At 46.1% G+C, this 18,853-nt stretch overlaps 1 protein-coding gene across 4 annotated transcripts in view; it reads right to left on the reverse strand.

Moving 5' to 3' along the window:
• Nucleotides 1-18,853, reverse strand: part of nrp2a (neuropilin 2a) — a 62,701-nt gene that overhangs the window by 13,451 nt on the left and 30,397 nt on the right. For all 4 annotated transcript variants that reach the window (XM_046382255.1, XM_046382254.1, XM_046382257.1 and 1 more), the window contains exons 5-13: nucleotides 17,241-17,396; nucleotides 16,462-16,631; nucleotides 15,455-15,610; nucleotides 8,770-8,914; nucleotides 6,942-7,117; nucleotides 6,345-6,524; nucleotides 6,089-6,233; nucleotides 408-488; nucleotides 111-215 (exon numbers count right to left, since the gene is read on the reverse strand). In XM_046382255.1, the coding sequence (XP_046238211.1) occupies nucleotides 111-215; nucleotides 408-488; nucleotides 6,089-6,233; nucleotides 6,345-6,524; nucleotides 6,942-7,117; nucleotides 8,770-8,914; nucleotides 15,455-15,610; nucleotides 16,462-16,631; nucleotides 17,241-17,396 (1,314 nt within the window). The remainder of the gene's footprint in view (nucleotides 1-110; nucleotides 216-407; nucleotides 489-6,088; nucleotides 6,234-6,344; nucleotides 6,525-6,941; nucleotides 7,118-8,769; nucleotides 8,915-15,454; nucleotides 15,611-16,461; nucleotides 16,632-17,240; nucleotides 17,397-18,853) is intronic.

Consider the following 18,853-nt stretch of genomic DNA (forward strand, 5'->3'; position numbering starts at 1 on the left):
TTAGTGTCCGTCAAACGCTCGCTGCGCTCCCGAAGCAGAAGTCATTCTGCTAACCAGACAGCGGCGGTGAGTCACGCAGGAAGCTCCGTGTGACTGATGAGTAGACTCACCGTGGCTGTGCAGGGACCAGAGGAGAGGGGCGCTGGGGTCGTGAGTCCACCCACACAGGCCGTGGTCAAAGTCACACACGCTGTCTGATGGAGGAGAGGTGGCCACTGTAGAGGCGGAAAGCGGCGAGGAAGGAAAGGACATGGAAAGGACACAAAGGCGTGAGAAATCAGAAGCTGCTCTGCATAATGTCATGCAACCGATTCAAAAGCTTTCATCTTTGTTATTACCACTTCCTAATAACACCGTAAATCCTGTATTTCTTTTGCGTTTATGTGAGATACTCTGCATGGTCTCACCTGTAGTCGTAACGGGAACTGTGGTGGTTTCGATGTCGGCAGGCAGGGATGGCGTGGCGGTGTCAGCTGGCGTGCTCGTTTCTACAGACACAAGCAGAACACGACTCAGGGTCAAAGGTGGATGCATTAAACAATCCTCAGGCGTACTGTAAAGAGGACGCATTCATCACCCCGTGTTTGTTTAAGAGATTAGTTATGTGGAATTTCTCCTCCGGTAGCATATGTAAGGGAGGGGCGGGAAGTACAATACAGAGGAAGTGATAAGAAACAAAGAAAGAACCAGAAGCCTTTAATAAATCCACATTCTGCTCATATCCAAGTGATTTAAATAGCAAAGTGAGCTAGCTACAGTTATTTTGGATATGATGATTTATGATATGATATGATGACATTTTCAAAGCTGAAAGAAACACTTGAGTGTTAGATGAAAATTGGCACCACTTTCATGTCTGTACACTAAACATGAAGCTACAGCCAACAGCAGGTTAGCTCAGCTTAGCATAAACAGTGGAAACAGGAGGAAATAGCTGAATCTGAAGGTAAAATGGTATATTTTGGCTAATTAATCCATAAATCCATAAAGAAACCAATAACTGTCTACTGGTTGGTTGGAAATTGAGAAATTGAGCATCAGTCTGAGAACAGGAGACTGATGCCCCCCCCCATTTCAACCTGTAGCACAGAGCAATGCGCTGTTGAACAAGTGATCCCAACAGTTTGAGATCACTTTCATTGCAGTGAGAGGATATTTTAAACAGGAAACTGTAGTTATACTGCTGTTCCAAGTCATGTTTTTAAACCATAATTCAGCACATAAACAGCATGTCTGTTTTGTATATTAAGGATGAATTAAAGCTCATGTCATGATAGAGTATGAGGTCACTGTCCACCCTCTATCTCCTTTCTCCTGTCTCCATTTGGTCATCCCACCCAGTGTGTCAGAGACAGGCAGAGACAAGCACAGATAAGGCGCCCGAAAAGGCCCTCTGGTCATGTTGTGTCTGGATACTCAGGCGTCAGGGTCTGTTTAACACACACAAACACACTGACTCAAATACTTAAAACACACAGACATAAGTCCACATGCTAATACGCACAGTGATGCACAGTCACACACACACACACTCACGCCTGGGCTAAGGCTGATGGATGGCAGCGTCTGACAAACTCTCCTTGACCTTGGACAGGATGATCACACTCTGGGGCTACTCACTGGCTGTCAGGGAGGATACCGAGCACACACACACACACACTGTCCCGCACTGTTTTCTTGTCCATGTGTGAGCTATTGTGTGTGTTGCCCTTACTGTATAGCTCATATGCACTCAATGCACGATCCCTCTTTCTGGCGTTGATTTAAAGACACGTACACGACAAAGAAAGTCAAACAAGGCAATGAGGAATGAATAAGCCAACAATTTGCTCATTAAAACACATCACATGTGCGCACAGACACATGTTGAGCAGGCTGCAGTTGGAATGCGAGGTGGGAGAAAGCAGCGCGTTATGAGGAGCAGATGGGTCAGTCCTGGTGTGTTATGGGAGTTTACACAAAGGCTGGGTCACGTGTCAGCCAAAGATCCAAATTTGTCTAGTGAATAAAGTCTTCACCCCCTCCGCCAAGCTTCTGGTTGTATTACCAACGCAAAAAGCCATTAACAACACATGTTTACATAGTGACATGCTTGTGTCACATTTTGAGACAGTAAATAAAATTTTCTTGGCAGATGCAGATATATAACCCTGGCTTCTTTTTCCTGTTTAACAGACATTAATGACCACTGAAATGGGTAAGTAAACTCTGAAGCTTGTTATATTTCATAGTGCTTTGTTAGCTCTCCCTGACATTTCTTATTTAAGCATATCCAAACAAGCTCTGAGGCTTGGATGCCTGGTGATCTCATGTGAGTAGGAAAAAGAAACACAACCATGCAATCATTTCTCATGAAAAAAAAAAGAAAAAAAGAAAAGAGAAGAAAAAAAGTGGATTCTTCGACACACTTTACTCTGCTGAACGCCTGTTAGTGGCAATGCTGGAGCCTCCTACTGGTCTTTCTGCATCACTGCTATTATGATTTAAAGACTATGAAAGGCACTGAGGGCAACAAGCGCTGCGTGATACACAATTGATCCGCTTAAAGGAACTTCCTGTGGAAATGAGCGCGACGGCGCCCCAGCTGGAGAAATGGCACACATGAAAGACCTGGCCACAGCTGGCGACGGCTTCTGACATTAACCCAGAGTTAATGTCATGTCCTTTATGCCTGTCATTAACTACCTAATGAGACTCTTATCGCTGCCGGCCCACCGGGAAGGTGAGGCAAGCAAAGCAAACCTCTTCTTCAAACCGATCCTCTTCCACACTTCTCTTGTTCCCCTTCCTCTCCTCCATATTCTCTCTCTCTTGTACTACTCTTATTTGCTTTTGCTTAGTGCCACTTATTCTAGTCCAACCTTTGAGTCCCACCCGGTTAAGTCTTGGGACCAGACGTTAAAATAAACCCAGTTCCTGCACATTACCTGGACGCCAGCACAAAATGCAGGCCCCGTGTGTAGCTACAACTAAACACACATAAACACAAGTCCATTAAGATTCTACCCAGCTCCTGAGCACTCTGTGCTTTCAAAGGTCAGGCCTTGTCACAGTGTAAATGTGCTGACCTTTCCAGGGCGTGACAGGGGTGTCGAGGGCAATGGGAATGGGACCGGCTCGCGCGTTTGTGCGGGTGCGCATGTTTATGTGAAACGGAGAGGGAACGTGTGTGAACGTATGTGACCTGCCCACCTTGCCCCGAGCGCCGTCCTTGATGTGCGCGAGGACTGTGTCACGGAGCTGCGCGAGGAGGCCCACGTGCATGCAAAGGCAGACCGAGTGTACATGCGCAGCAGAGGGCCTTGCAATGCAGGAAAAGTCCCTCTGCAGCGAAGTGCTGTCTTACATAATGTGCCTACTGCTGCAGGTGATGATGCAAGTCATCATCATGCACGAGATGAGACACCAACACAACTGTACCCATGGGAGCTGCTGGCATAGATAATGGAGACAAACACACGGACAAATACACATTACAGCTGCACATGCATACACGCGATCACAAAAATTTACACACACATACACACACAGATTAATGATTTTGCAGGCTTGTTTTTTCAACACACGCAGACACCAAAAATACAAGCGCTCGCACACACAGACACACACACACAGGGTGATGAGGGCCAACCCTCTCTGAATATAAGACATTGCTCACTCTGAAAGAATCTGACTCAGCAATATGTCAGAGAAGAGAAAAAAAAAATCCTTCAATTATGTAGAAAGCCTTTCTGTAAATCTCTGCTTGGCAGTCCTAAGTGCACATGCACGCACACACACAAACACACACCCATGCACACACGCACACACACCAATGAATGGATGTGCGTGCTTGCACGTTCGTTCCCCAAAAGAACGTGATTGGGATGACAAGTGGCCATTGTTGATATTTTGTAAGGTGGGGTTAAGTTCTCAGATCAAGATTCATCCACACACAGATACACACACACACAGGGTGACATAAAGAGCTTAGAGCTTATATTAACAGTCAAAATAAATACAGGACTGAGCAGCCATCCTTTTCTGGTGAGCTCTGTCATATTTACTGAGATTTTTGAAGGAGCCACAAAGCCAGAGAGAGACCTGAGGTGTGTGTGTGCGTGTGTGTATATGTGAGCTTCACAATATGCTGCTAAAACTAAGATGATCCTTCCTTGAAAAAGGGGAGAGATGATATGTTGCTTTTTCCCCCAAAATTTCCTTCCTGAGCTCATGAATTTTTCATATTTTGACTGTGCATACTAGAAAAAAAAACTGTGTAGATGTTCTGTGTGTGTGTGTGCGCGTGTGTGTGGGACAGCTGCGTGTCAGCAGGGGGAAACAGAAGGAGTCAGGACCAACAGCAGTGAGCATGGAAAAGAGTTGCGAGTGATGAGTAACAGAGGAGGAGGGGAGTGGAGGAGAGGAAAGGAGAGGAGAGGAGAGGAGGCATGGAAGAAGAAGAAGAAAAGAACAAAAACATTTATGGACCCACGCACTGGGCCTCAGGCTGGGAAAAGAAAGAACTGAAACCATGTGTCGGAACAGGGCGAGAGACCTAATTCTTGCCTCACTGTGGTAGCTGCTGCCATGTTCAAAACTGCACCAGGCAAGATTTTGGGTTTAAAAAAATTACGACCATTTCTCCGGGGCCCGAACCATCTAAAGTGAAGACTTAAGTGAAGACAGAACGGGAAGACGTGAATGGTTTGAGTGTAAGGGGAAGTGAATGATTTACAGGATGTCAGCAGTAGTCCATGATCCCTGCTGAGTTTTGGAGGCCTGTGAACAATGTGTGACCCTCAGTAACAAACGCTCTGTGCCACCCCCCCCCCAAAAAACACTCCAGTCCATCTGATAAAAATCACAAAGCTACAAAAAAGTGTTAATCACTGACCCTGAGGTTTTTGCTCGGGGGTTACCTTTCATTGTTGTCGTGTTTGTTCCCACAGATCACTTGCCAGTCAAAAAGTAAGAATCAGTGCTTTCATGGACTTCACATACCTTATACTGTCATACTGCTTTGTCACTTACTTTCTTAGAGCCAAATTGTAACTATAAATGCACAAAACCTTACATCTTTGCAGCTTTGCATCAACAGCCGCCTAATGAAAACACCCAGAAGAGATTCTACTGAGGTACAAGCACATAATCATTAGCAGCAAAATGCAGTTTAAGCGGCGTTTAAGCGTGAGCGGCTGTCAGATGATTGGTGTTAGAGGGGAGAAGAAAAACAAAGTTCTGATACACAAATCTGTTTTCAGTTTCTCCGCTTCTTCTCTGATCTTTAATTTCTGGCGAGATATTGGATCATTTGAACGTTTACTCGAACGAAACCACGTGAAAAAAAAAATCACTATTTAGTGGATCTGTTAACAACTCATAGACATCCGATAAGTGTTTACAGTCGTGCGTGTCAATGTTGGACGCGTCTTCGTTTTGTGTGATTCTCTCTTGTGTGTGTGTGTGTCTGTACACGTACCGTGCATGTGTGTCAGCGCTGAGCTTTTTGGGCTACACAGCGCAGAGCCGTCCCGTTCGGGCACCGAGGGAGTAGTGAACGGTGAGAGCCCATGTGTGTGTGTGTGCGTGAGTGCTGGCGAACATGTGCGTTTCTCCTGCACTAGCTCACATCTGGATAACAGACCACACTGGAAAGTGAACAAACCAATGTTCCCTCCCTCCCTCTCTCTCTCTCTCTCTCTCTCTCTCTCTCTCTCTGGGGACGCATTCCTTCAAACCGAACCCTGTCCACTCCCTGCTGATGCTAAGTCTTGCTGTAGGAGAGCCTAACTCACAGCGGAACAAGCTCAGAAAGGAATCAAAATCACAAAATGTTTGGGTCAAGCTTTTCCTGCTTTCCCTTTTCGGGAGGGCAAGTCTGGGTGTCTCTTTTCACCTCTGGCAGACTTTCTCATTTCTCATGCATATCTAATGTGAGCCTCACTTTTCTGGTGAGCCGCCTTTCTCAAGGTCCATTCACGTCTGGTTAGATCACTTGAGTTCATTACAGTGCAAGGCGAATGATTCAGTCTGAAATTGTGCTGGGCAGCAAATTATCATATATAAAACGATTCCCTGTCATGTAAGCAACAGCACGATGTCCTACCTGGAAGGTCACAGCCCAGTATCTCCACTCTCATCCCAATTCCCGCTGGAGACCACCTCTCTGGATACAACCTGATGTACTGGGCCACCGTCTCCTCGAAATGACGCAGCTCCGGGGTATCGTAGTGTGTGTTCCCCTCAAATATCTGCCCGAAATACACAACATCATCTCAATGGTGTGCCCATACAGGGTTACTGAACTGGTTTGCAAACATGGAAACACATTATTCTCCCATCTGTCTTCCTCTCTCACCCACCTTGGGCAGACTAGTCTTGCTGTCCATGATGAAATTCCAGTCTTTCGCATTCAAGCTGTGCGCCACTTTGTACTTCCTGACAAACGCCCGATTATCGGTGGTCGCCCCACTTCCTGCGTCTCCTCCCCGCGCTCCCTGGGTGATCACTCCGCGCACCGTTTTGGGCACGCCCAGGTCCACCTAGAGAGATCGCATTTAGATAAATGCACAGTGATTAATGTGCTTTGCACAAAACAACACATGGTTATGTTGAATTGCAGCTGTGCTTCTTCTTTTAGCTTGTTTGCACCTGGCAGCTGGAATAGCAGTAAGTGGAAGCCAGATTTTAAAAGGTAATACTTGATGTGCATATAAACATGACATTTTCACTGTAAAAGAAACAAAGTACAAGTTGTGCATTTATTTATTTATTTTCTTGTTGTAGCAGTCACTCTTCACGAGGCTACTCTGGTTTTAATCTACTGTACTATAGTATGCTATTATAGTAATGTTTGTAATTTAATGTTAGAGTGAGTCATTCATTTAAAACTGTAAACACTGCACATTTAACCTTTAAGGAAAAAATACAATACAAATATCATTCAAATCTTCCTGTACCTGAAGCCACTCCTCCCCAGCCAAGGGCTGTGCGGGCGCGGGGAACCAGCCGGAGCGACTGGCTACCAGACGGGCGCTCCCGGGACTCCAGACCATGTCCCTGCTGGAGGAGGCTGAGATCTGCGCGTCGGGGAGCAGGCCGGACAGCAGACCCTGCAGGTCTGAACATGGAGCATCTGGGGGATGGAAAGCAGAGAGGCCAGAGATAACTTTAACCTTCACCTCGGGAGGAGGGGCTGATGGGGCAGTACGGGCGACGACCTAACATACGCTCACGCTGCTATGCTCATTCCCACCTGGGAGCTGTTAAGCCCCGCCGCAGGATTGCACTACTGTCCACAAAGCATTAAGAGTTTAGGCTGGAGGAAAAGAGCTGTGTGGAGCAGCGCTATTCATGTTCAATACGCAATTAGACTACAATTAGCGAGACAAAAGCATATGTTAAGTTGGCTTTTCAACAGACACGCATCCCTGCTTCGCAGTCAATACATTATTTCACTGTATTGTATCTTTACATTCGATACAACGGCTTGTCTCTTCACTGTGCCGAGCTGTGAGAGAAAAGTTCCACGTACACGTAAAGGCACTTGGAAATGAAACTCATTCAGATATGGATGAGCGAGTAGCATTGAAAGTAACTTGCTGAGGGAGTATGTGAGAGGGAGGAATGAGGATTAAGGGGATAAGAAAGGTATAATACGAGGAGGCTGGAGGCAGAGAAGTAGAGAGCGGAAAGACGGAAATAAAGCAAGAGATGGAGACTCAGAGCTGGAGACGACGGCTTGGGGAAACTGGGAGCAAGAGCAAGACGTTGAGACGAGGCTCCCACAGAGACAAACAGTAGGATAGGATGGATGGATGGCAGGGAGGATGAGCGTGGAGGGAGGTGGGAGGCAGAGAGAGAGAGAGGGAGAGAGACACAGAGGAAGGGAGATGTGGAGAAGATGTTAGTTGTGCTGACGGTTTAAGAGAACACAGATCAAAGTTTCATGCTGTTATGTCACTGCAAAAGCAGGAGATGTAAATAATGAATAAAAGGCACAGGAAAAGTGTGTGTGTGTGTGTGTACATTTCAAAGGGTGTGCTTGCGTTTGAGGTCACCTGCTATATTTAGACACCCGCCTGTGTGTGGATGTACCTGTACTGTAAGAGCTAATAGTTATTCCAATAGCAGCTGTCGAGTCTGAAGCGAATCACGGTTTCTGATGTAAGAGCGAACAGGGAGCCATGAATGATTGATCGGTACTCATCTCTAGATATGGAGGAGTTCGCAGAGCAAAGAGGACACATCATAAAAGTATCTAAAACCATGAGAGGGGAAAAAAGGCGGCGCTGGGGGAGACAGAAAGCGAAGGCGCAAAGAAGAAGTGGGAGAGCGTCAAGAGAGGGAAATGAAACTGGTGGTGTCTCTGGAAGGAGGAACTGAGTAAAAGTTTCCTTTAATTAGCCAGAGGCTTCCTATGTTTAAAAGACAGCAGGAAGGGAGGGTAAGAGACAGCCTAAATACACATATATGTGTGAGTCAGTGTGCAGTTTAGGAAGCTATTATTTTGCTGAAAGTTAAAATTAAATTTAGAGTTCACAACATTTTTTTTAACAAGAGGAAAGGCAGGCATGTGATCACAATGTTGCCGGTTCGAATTCGTCAAACAGCAAAGGAGACTGAATAACGTTCTCCTCTCCCTCCTCACCCCTCTCGAATTACCTTTGAGCAGGGGCCCAGAGGTGTAAGCAGAAAACTTTAGTTGTTTCTCTTCAAACAGTGTGATTGTGAAGCGTGACCGTCCTGGGTGAAGTCAAGTTCCAGAAAAGACACACACACACACACCTGTAATCTGACATCCATAGAGTTCGAAACGCAGGGCGATGCCGTTCCTCCAGGTCTGTGGTCGGATCCGAACAAAGCGGGCCAAAACCGGCTGCGGAACGCGGTTCAGAACCACCTCGGCTGGGTCTGTGTTGCCGTGGAAAATCTGGAATGCAAAGACAAATGGAAAGCGGACTTTGGTTGCAGTCAGACAGGGATGTACTGTTCACGTCTTATCTTTGTCTTATCTCTCTCTCTCTCTCTCACACACACACACACACACACACACACACCACCTCTTGCTCGGCACCCATAGCGCACGGTTATGCTTCACTACACACACACACAAAGCAGAAACAACCCAAACACGGATCCAGTGTCACCAGCCCAGCTGTCGGTGTGTTTTGAGGTCAAAGGTTTGGCGCTGGGAGGCTGGGAAAGCCCGGCGATGGATGAGGGTTTCTCTCCCTCCTCTTCACGCTCACACACACACACACACTGCGCACTCATCATCCATCAGCTTCCATATGCACATCTATGCTGGAGGCCGTGAGACGCTGCAGGAGACATGACCTGTCACAATCGAACATGATTGGTCCGTCAGTTGCAGGAAGTCCGTCCAGGTGGGCAGGATGTGAGTGAAATGAACTTCCTGAAGTGTGAAACCAAAAGTGGCAACATTCACTTCTTCTCGACGAACACTCCCTTCCTTCCTCTTGCAGGGAGGTTCTGCTTGGGGGGGGTCAGAGGGCAAATGTAGCCAGGGGGGTCAAGTTACTTCCTGTTTTGGGGAGTAAAGCTTCCTGTGATGCTCAAGGACACTGGAAGGTAAAATTCAATGACAGACACGAGTCTTCCTTTCTTTTCTTTTTGAGGCAAAGTCTTCCCAAAAGCATAACTCCCGCTTTGTAATTACTACTTCATCACCTCTTCCCTCCACCCTCGACCACATTGCTCTGAACACCCCCACCTTCCTCCTTTAATTTCTTCTTCTTCTTCTTCGAAAAACAAAACACACGGCTGATGTCTCTGCACACTTCCTCTCTCACCCTCTTTGCCTTTCTTCCTCTTGTTGGTGGCTACAAACTGAAACCGCACACCACAGGAACCCACACAACAGCACAGACACACACACAGACAACACGCTCAGATAAGCAAAGGAAGTGTCTTTTAACTGAGTGTGGTTCTCGCTATCTGTGCGTTTGTGGTTGACCGGGTCGCCCGTTGGCTGATGCTTACTAGCAAAACCACGCCGACCGACATCGCAGCCACTGCAGACAATGCAAAGACGGAAAGACGACTTCTACAAAAAGCCAAATAAAAGATTAAACACATCATTTCTTCAAAAAAAAAAAAACCTTACATGATTTCTCTTTTATTCTGATCCAAGCATGGGATGATCAAGCTTCAGCACGCTCCCATAGCCTAAAAAATTGATTCCCTCTTGTTTTGATAATGTTGTTTTTCATTAGAAGTGATAAACAGTCTGGTTTCTGTTAAAGTCTAAAAATATTATTCTGTCATATTGGTGGGTAAAATGACCCATTTGTAAAATTCCCTGTCTGGCATACGCCTCCAAAAAAGATATGATATTCCAGAGATTCCATAACCAGTGGGAATATGAGTGATATGACTTCAAAATCCGACTCAAGGGGCTTTATTTGATTTTGGGCATGGCCTGATTTAATCAAGTGGAGCTGACACTAGTAATACAAAGCAGCGTGAGTGTTTGAACAGATAAGCGGGTCTATCTGCGCTGTATCTGCCGCCGCATCGAGGATAGACAGCCGTTATGTTTACCTAAGAGGCCAAACGGTGGATGTGGGCTCTTATGGGGGGTTATGTAAACACACATGCAAAAGAGGGTTCGCCTCACACACACATACAGTCGACCCATCTCTACCGCTCCTAGATATTTTGCCTGGGAAACAAAAGAGCAGCGCTGGGGGGGGGAGTGACTGCAGGGAGGGAGAGTCCTCAAAAGAATAGTTATAAACAGATGAAGAGAGCGGGTGTGGGAGGGGAAAAAGAAGAGGTTGAATGGAGGGCAGCAGATATAACTGAATAAAGAATATTAAGAGAGGAATGTGGAAGAGGAGGCAGGGAGTGGCAGCGAGTAGGAAGGAAAGAACAACGGACAGATTCATCGCTGAAGCAGGAAATAATTCTTAATAAGGCAATAAGGAAGTGACATTACATCCAATGTAAATAGTGTTAACAGCAGTTTTGACTTTTCAGTAAAGAAATCATGTGATAAACTGTTAGAAAGATAAATTATGCAGCAAAAAAAAAAAAGACAGAGAAAGAAAGTGGAAAGTTTCAAAAGTGGAAAATTGAGAAATGTCTGGAAAATACTTGACCACAACAGCTTCCCAGAAATGTCTTGTTCCTACAGCATGGGATGCCCACTAAAAAGGCCATTTGCTAAGCTGGGGTTTTGGCTTTTATTTTATTTTTTTCCCGTTTTCATCTATGGATAAAAGCGGAGAATACTGCCAACATTACTGACACAAAAAGATCAATTTGCTCAGAAAGAGAAGGAACAGAGACAAAGACAAGTCAGTCGGCTCCATTTCCTCCCATCTATTGTCAGGGTACCTGACTGGTCACTCATTTGACCCCTGAGCCGTTGCTTCCAAGGTCAAAGGTTAATGTCTTTAGGAAGCAGATGGTTGGTCATTGACCACCTTGTTGATTACGTGGTTACTTTTTGACTAACTGGAAATGTGTGCTCTCATTGTAGACGGGCAAGGTTGGCAGTCTGGTTGTCTGGGCCACTTCTGTAATCTGCCTGACGACTGACATGTTTTCTTTTTCTCGCGTATGCATGTGTCTATGTGAGCCCCACCCCACGCACGTGATGCACAGGCTGAATAATTAACATTGTCGTGTTGTGTCTCCTGGTGTGGAGAGTCATGAAAATATAACGAAGCACAGTGTGTAGTCTGAAGCCTTACACACACACACACACACACGACAACTTGCGACGGTCAGACCCGGTTGTGTGGACATTGGCGGGACGAATGCACCACGGGTATTTAACTATTGATGACCTCTCTGGAGAACGAGGTCACTGTGAGGGGCGGGCGAGTTTGCGTTGTAGTAAACATCCTCGGTGGATGAGCAAAAACAGGCTTCCCACTTCTAAACAGACTAAGTTTTCATTTGATCTGTGGAAAATGAGACATGGATAGACGTATGCATGGAGGCTTGATTCATTTACCATCTCTCTCTCTCTCTCTCTCTCTCTCTGTGTTTTTGACAATCATGTCCTTCATTTGCCAGTGTTTTCCTTCAAGCTGACGGCACCACAGGGACGTGTGGCGAGCTCTGCGCAAGACATTATTCGTTTCCCGGCCGTTTTATCATCCATGTGTCGTTCCCCTGATCCCGATCTCCTCTGTCCGTTACATTCGTCATTTTTGTCTTTTTGCTCTAGTTACTCCCTCTGTCGTATTCTTTGTTTGTCATTAAATATAACACACACACACACACACTGTCTTGGCTCCAGACATCCCGCCCCCTTCCTCATTCTCAGTATGAAGATGTTAACAGTAGGAACTGGTTCCAGCTGGTCGCTCTTCTCCACCAGGGTTAGCAGGGTGTGTGTGTGTGTGTGTATATATATATATATATGTGTGTTTGTGCGTGTGTATATATGTGTGTGTGTGTGTGTGTTAAGACCGATGTTACCAGTTATGTCTTTCTGGCTGTGTGTGCATGGATTTTTCACCTTTGTGAGTATATGCTGAAATATGTCTGTATTATGTATTAGCTTGAGGAATGAGTAAGTGAAAAACAAAGTTTTGTTTGTGTGTGTGTGTGTGTGTGAGAGAGAGAGAGACACAATGTGATGGAGGAGCAAGCTGAAATTGCTGTGTGAGTTGTTATTTTTTTTTTCTTCTTCTCCCAGGTTACTCTGTGTGTGTGTGTGTGTGTGTGTGTGTGTGTGTGTGTGTGTGTGTCGGACAGATTTCATACAGTCACACAGTGCTGTTCGGTAACACACACCTTGGTTAGCACTGGGCCTGATGGGGTTTTCCTCACAGACTGATGACAGTGTGTTACTGTGACAAAAATCATTGTGTGTTTATGTCTATGTGTGCGCGCGTGTGTGTGTGGGTGTGTGTGTGTGAGTGTGTGAGATGCGCAATTCCTAAGTGTGCTGGCGTCTCATCAAGTAATGAGGTGCATATGTGAATACTGTGATTTAGAATTAACAAGTCAAATGGGTGTCAAACTGAAAAAGTGTTGACATGCGGGAAAAAAGACTCACACACACAACACTCACACACACACACACACACACACACACACACACACACACACACACATACACAGACACACAAACCTGGTTGCTGGTGTGACTGAGGTGATTGCAATCTGCAGCGCCGGTGCTTTTCTCTTCTCTACAGCACAAAAAAGCGCTATTTCCCACAAAGACTTTCATTTTTCCGCCTCTCTCTCTCTCGCTCGCCGCCTCTCTTTCTGTCATCTTTATTGGCGTTAAATCCTTCGCTCTTTGTTAACACAGCAAATAAGGACACAAATCTTGACAATGACGTGCTCTCTCTCTCTCCCAATAACAAACACAGCGAGGTAAGAACTGCCAAGCCAACCCCTTTTATTCATGGGTGATTCATATCTGATGTACAGACACACACGTGGCTCAACCCTCCACACACACACAGACATTGCACACGCACGCTCTTGCAAAGCCACATTAGCTACAAGCTCACTGTTAAATGACAATTAAAAGAGCCAAATCCCAGTTATTACAGAACCCCCTGATGAGAACTGAGCTTCAACCACTTAAGGGCTCTTTTGGTTGGGGGTGGGGGTGCTTAGGATGGGCTAGCTGGGAATTTGTAAGACATGACTGGCGGATTAGCAGTCACGGAAGATTCAACTGCAGCCCACCGGGATCAGAGGAGAACCCGACTGACGGCGGAGAATGAAGAGTGTGGCGAGCTCTTCAGTTTCAGTGTTATGAAAGGCGGGCCAGTCAAATGCGTTATTCCTTCATCCCATCCATCCATCAACATCAGCGGTGGGCAAAAAGACAAAAAAATACAAAGAGAAAGTTTTATCCGAGGTAACCGGAGATCCATCACCTCTACGTTACACATCAGAGAATGTCAGCGCACAATAAATCTGTGAGGATTTGGAGCAGAATTTGAGAGTCCTATCACATACAGAGTGAATGTTGTAACTTCTGGTCATCAAAAACAGATGGCATGCTGTTAAATCTACATTTTCTTAATGTAATGCTCCATTGGTCGTAAGAGAAGGCTTGATTTCCTGGTTTCAACACTTGAGGGACATTTACAAAATCGTTAGTTGGCTTCGGTTAGGTTGAATGTATGGATTCCCTGTTAGCCATCAAAAAGTGCTGTTTATCTTCCTCTGCAGCACTCGAGCCGTTTCTCTTTTTCTTTAGAAATCATCCTATAACACAAATCTGCTAGCTTTTATCGATCCTCCCGCCAGACTCTGTGCAATCTAACGGCTGAAAACGTGAATTTAAACATTTTCGAAGCAAATACTCGTAGCACGGGCAGCATCTTTCCCCCCAGAATGCATGTTGATGCATCTGTCTGAGCTCCAGTCTGAAAGTGTCTGTGCAGTTTTTTGCACAGACAGATTAGTGGACTCAGATTACATGGGACAGACAGGCAGGCACACATCATGTACATATGCGCACACACGCTCTGCTCTCCAGACAGAGAGATCAGCCAGAGGTTATTTGAAAGGGGGTGGGGGGGTCTGTGGATTTTGTGTGTCTGCAAGGAATGGGGTGGGGTGGGGCAGCCATCTGAGGGGGGTGAGGGGGTTCTGATAAATTGCACAGATGTTGACTTTTTAAAGTCAAATCCACGTTTCGCTTAATAATCTCCACATCAAATACCCCCCACTGGCCCCACCCAAACCAATCACTGGCACACACAGGAGGGGGGCCCCAGTCCACGTTGTTAAGTGTGTGTGTGTGGATTAATGCTCCACATACACATACCCCCACCACCTCTGCCACCCCTTCCCACTCTCTATTTTTCCAGCATGAAATCCACAGTGACCTTAACCCAGATACGAGGAACACAGTTCAATTCCCTGGAGGCAGGCTTACTGTACATAACAACAACAACAACAACGTGCACTGTATATGCATTCACACACAGGCCTGTGTATGAATCCCATTGGCTCATTTAACGCACAAGCACTAAACTTAAACGCCACCAATCGCGGAAAATAACGTTTCTGCTAACCTCTTAAGCACTAAGTCGTTCTGTGCACACCTGGTATGACTCCACGGGTTTCACAACCCACAGCATGTGCTGATGTGCGTTGAGATGATGAATAGCGAGCGCAGATAAGGGCACATAGAGGACTCCATTGTTCTTGTTTGTCAGCTTCCCCTCCTCTCTCTCTATCTCTATCTCTTCCTCGTTCTCATACCCTCGTTATTTACGTCATGACTGGGGTCATGACTCAGGTTCATAAACAGTCCCAGAAGGGGAGCGGCTCCTTCGGGAATGCTGCATCCATTGATCCAACCTCTGTTGTCGGAGAACGAATCAGGGTGATGGTATAAAGGTTAGAGAAAGGGGTCCTTGTGAGTCCAAATTCTGGTTGAAGGGGGACTTATTAAAGCTTCTGGAGTGTAGAGCAGGTTCATCTTACTGCACGCTAGTTCAGTGCCCAAGCCTACCTTGTGGTTCTTTCCGTGCCGGTAGACCATCCAGTCCTCCCCGTTGGTGCTGACCTCCAGTTTAAACGTAGTGACGTAGTAGGACTTCTGCGTCTCCTTGGAAATGGCGCCCTGTGTGGCGATGCCCGTCAAAACCTTCAGGAAGTGGAGATCAACCTGGAAAAAGGCGCAGGAAAAAAAAAGCAAAAGTTAATATCTACACAGAGCAGATTGGAGAAGAATGGAACAGAGCGATGTGTAGAGATTGATGTAGGGATTTAGAGTGGTGGTGTAGATAACACAGACGGACCAGCTGCCGTGTCTGTCTGTTACACAGACAGCAGAAGATGGACACCAACTGTGGCCTGCTGCTGAGGGAGCTTAGGTGTTGTGTGTGTGTGTTTTCACATTGTCGCGTGTGAGTGTGTAAGGGGAAGAAGGCTGGAGGCAAAGATCAATGGCGTGGTGTTCGGATGCATTCCTGAAGAGCTCCTTCATCAATCACGGGCTTCTCGCCGCTCTCCTCGAACACTCGTGGGCGTGTGTGTGTCTATGCATTGCATGCATACACGCGTGTGCTTGAGACAGGAAAGATTGAGAGTGCAGAAGCACTTCCTTATCATCAGCTCACAGTTCCTGCATTTCCTTTCAGCACGCGTGTGTGTGTGTGTGTGTGTGTGTGTGTGTGTGTGCGCCCTGCCGTATGTCTTCACTGTGTATGAGATGCCGCTGCCCCCTGAATATTCTCCTCTATATGAGCATCACTGAGATACACTCTTTGCACTCATTCTCCTCCAAGACTGATTCAGATTTCTCTCTGTGCGGTCACCTCACAGCTGGCTCTCACTTGATGCTCATCTCGTCAAAACATCACACATTGAAAAGATCTTTAAATTGCATATTTGCTATTTCTGAGTCGCACAATGAATAAAGCTCTTTAGCGAATCGAGGTAGAAAGTTCAGCACAAATACCCAATACGCTTAGTAACAAAGATGCTGGGTGATGGGAAAGGATTTTCAAAACTGACCTGGATGTACTCCTTGTTGCTGTCCTCCGACGGCGTCCAGGCGTTATCGTTGTTGTTGAGGCGGGCCTGGCGCGGTAACCAGCGGTTGTCGTAGAAGGTTGTGGAAGCGGTGATCTGATCATCGCTGATCTTCCCCGACTCCATACCGAGCGCCATGCTACAGTGGAACACTGACGGGAGAAAGAGAGGAAAGGAGGTGGAAGAAGTAGAGCTTTAACTATATATTTGCTGATGTGAAGATGGAAAAAAGAGCAATTGGAGGAAGAAAAAGAGGAAAGAAGGAAAGTTGAAAAGAATATATATGACAGATCCAAGAAAATGCATTAAAGAGACTGAAAGGGAGAATCTAAGCAGCCACATAGTTTGAAGACAGAGACGAAAAGGTAAATCCAGACAGAGAAAGGCCAAAGGTAGACGAAAAGCAGCCCGACAGGTAAGCAGAGGTAAATTGAGGTGAAGTTAATTTATATTCTAAAAGAAAATAGTATGAGTCTGCTTCTGAGAACTCGTGCTCTCTTAGGAGAGAGCAAAATAGGCTGAGAGGGCTGGGAGAGAGCCTTGAGATTGAAATAGCATTAAAGTAGGCAAAGCAGAAAAGATCGAGAGGGTAAGAGGAGTGAAAGATGAAGAAAGAAAGATGAGTGTCAGCAGAGATGGCAGAGAAGAAACTGTTGAAAGAGAGGAAATAGAGGCGGGAATAAAAATGGGTAAACAAACCTACACAGAGAGCATTCGCAAACATAACACACGCGCTCGCTTAAAAGTTATCTTGCACTCACAGTCGCTGACTACTTTGTGCGTCATGTTGTAGCGGGCGGAGAAGCCGTCTTTGGCCACGGCCATGTCGGTGTGGAAGGAGAGGGACAGCAGGCCCGAGGACGACTGGATCTCTGGAGGGATCTTCGTCCCACAGTAGCGGCCAATCAGCGGAGCCACTGCAGACACATAAATCAAACTGACGTAAGCATGCATGTCATGTTTCCCTTTTGTTTGCTTAATATTTGATATAGTTTCATTGTAAACAGTTTTCATTAAAACACAAAGATGTATCAAGAAGATGTTTGTGCTTGTATCTCCAAAAATTTCCCATTGCCTGTTTATGTTGTGTGATGACTACCTGCTAGAAGCAAAATATTTTGTCTTCTGGGGAACTTTGCATTTAAAATGGGAGAAAGAAAAGGAATCCAATGCTTCCAGTGGCCATGCTGCTTCAGTAAGTGTTGTCTAATGAGTCACAGCATGCGCCCCCCAGCCCCCCCCCATCTTTCTTCCTCCCATCATTCCACTCTCTCCCATCTTTTCCTGTCCATCCCTCCATCTGCCATGTGTGTCTCAGCCAGGGCCCAGCAGGAGGATTTTGGAATCCCTGCTTTAATGCAAGCTGCACTGGGATCAAGCTGCACACACACTCACCGACACACACACACTCACACCACACACACACACACACAGGATTACAATAGTCTCAAGAGTAGCTCCCTCACCAGACGCCAAATTCCTCACCCTTCCATCTTGTCTCCCATCCCTTTTTCATGCCCGAGGACTCGGCTCTCTGGAACTGGGTTACACTTTAATTTCCTCCTAATTCTCAACTTTAAATGGTATAAATTGTTTTCAGCTATCAAAGCTCCCAAATTCTGGGGCTATAATTGGAATTTTAAATCCAGTTGGATCCCTTTTTAGCAACTGAAAATAGAATAATTAGAGCAAATCCTCAGTTCTCTGCTTTTTTTTTCTTTTTTTTTTTTAAAAAAAAGGGCAAAAGAAAGAGAGACAGAAAGTCAGCAGGGAGGAGGTGGGAAGAGAACCACTCACCACTGCTAATGTGGTTTTCATCAGCACTACAGCAACTAACATCACCCTATGGCGGTCAATATCAAAGCACTCGATAACATCCTCAAATGTTTTCCTCGCTCACTTCCTGATCTCGGCTGAAAAAAGGCCACTTTCGCAACACTCGGCACCTCCTATTGGATGCAAACAGATATTCATCGTGGCCGTCACTCTCGCTCGCCCGGGGGAGGAAGGAAGCGCTAGGTGATAAGGAGGGAGGACGGGGAGCATATGAAGGGGGTGATGAAGGGTGTTATTATGGAGAAGGAAGAGGGGCATGGGAAAGGGCTGCTCCTTAGGGGTGTCTAGGCACTTACAGCTCCCCGCGTGAAATAATGTTTCCTCTATGTAATGTGAAGGAATGTAAGGCAATGCTGCTTACATCAAAGAGAGCGATGGCCGCTCAGGAAATTGAAGACTGGTATGTAAATTTCTGTGTGAGAATGTGAGGGGATTGCATGCAGTCTGTGTGAGCTCTGAAATGTAGCTATGGAAGCAATGTGTGTGTGTGTGTGTGTGTGGTATCCCCAGAACCCAGAAACATCGATTTTCTAAGCAT

The sequence above is a fragment of the Scatophagus argus genome, chromosome 24, assembly GCF_020382885.2.
Source record: "Scatophagus argus isolate fScaArg1 chromosome 24, fScaArg1.pri, whole genome shotgun sequence".
NCBI classification, from domain to species: domain Eukaryota; kingdom Metazoa; phylum Chordata; class Actinopteri; family Scatophagidae; genus Scatophagus; species Scatophagus argus.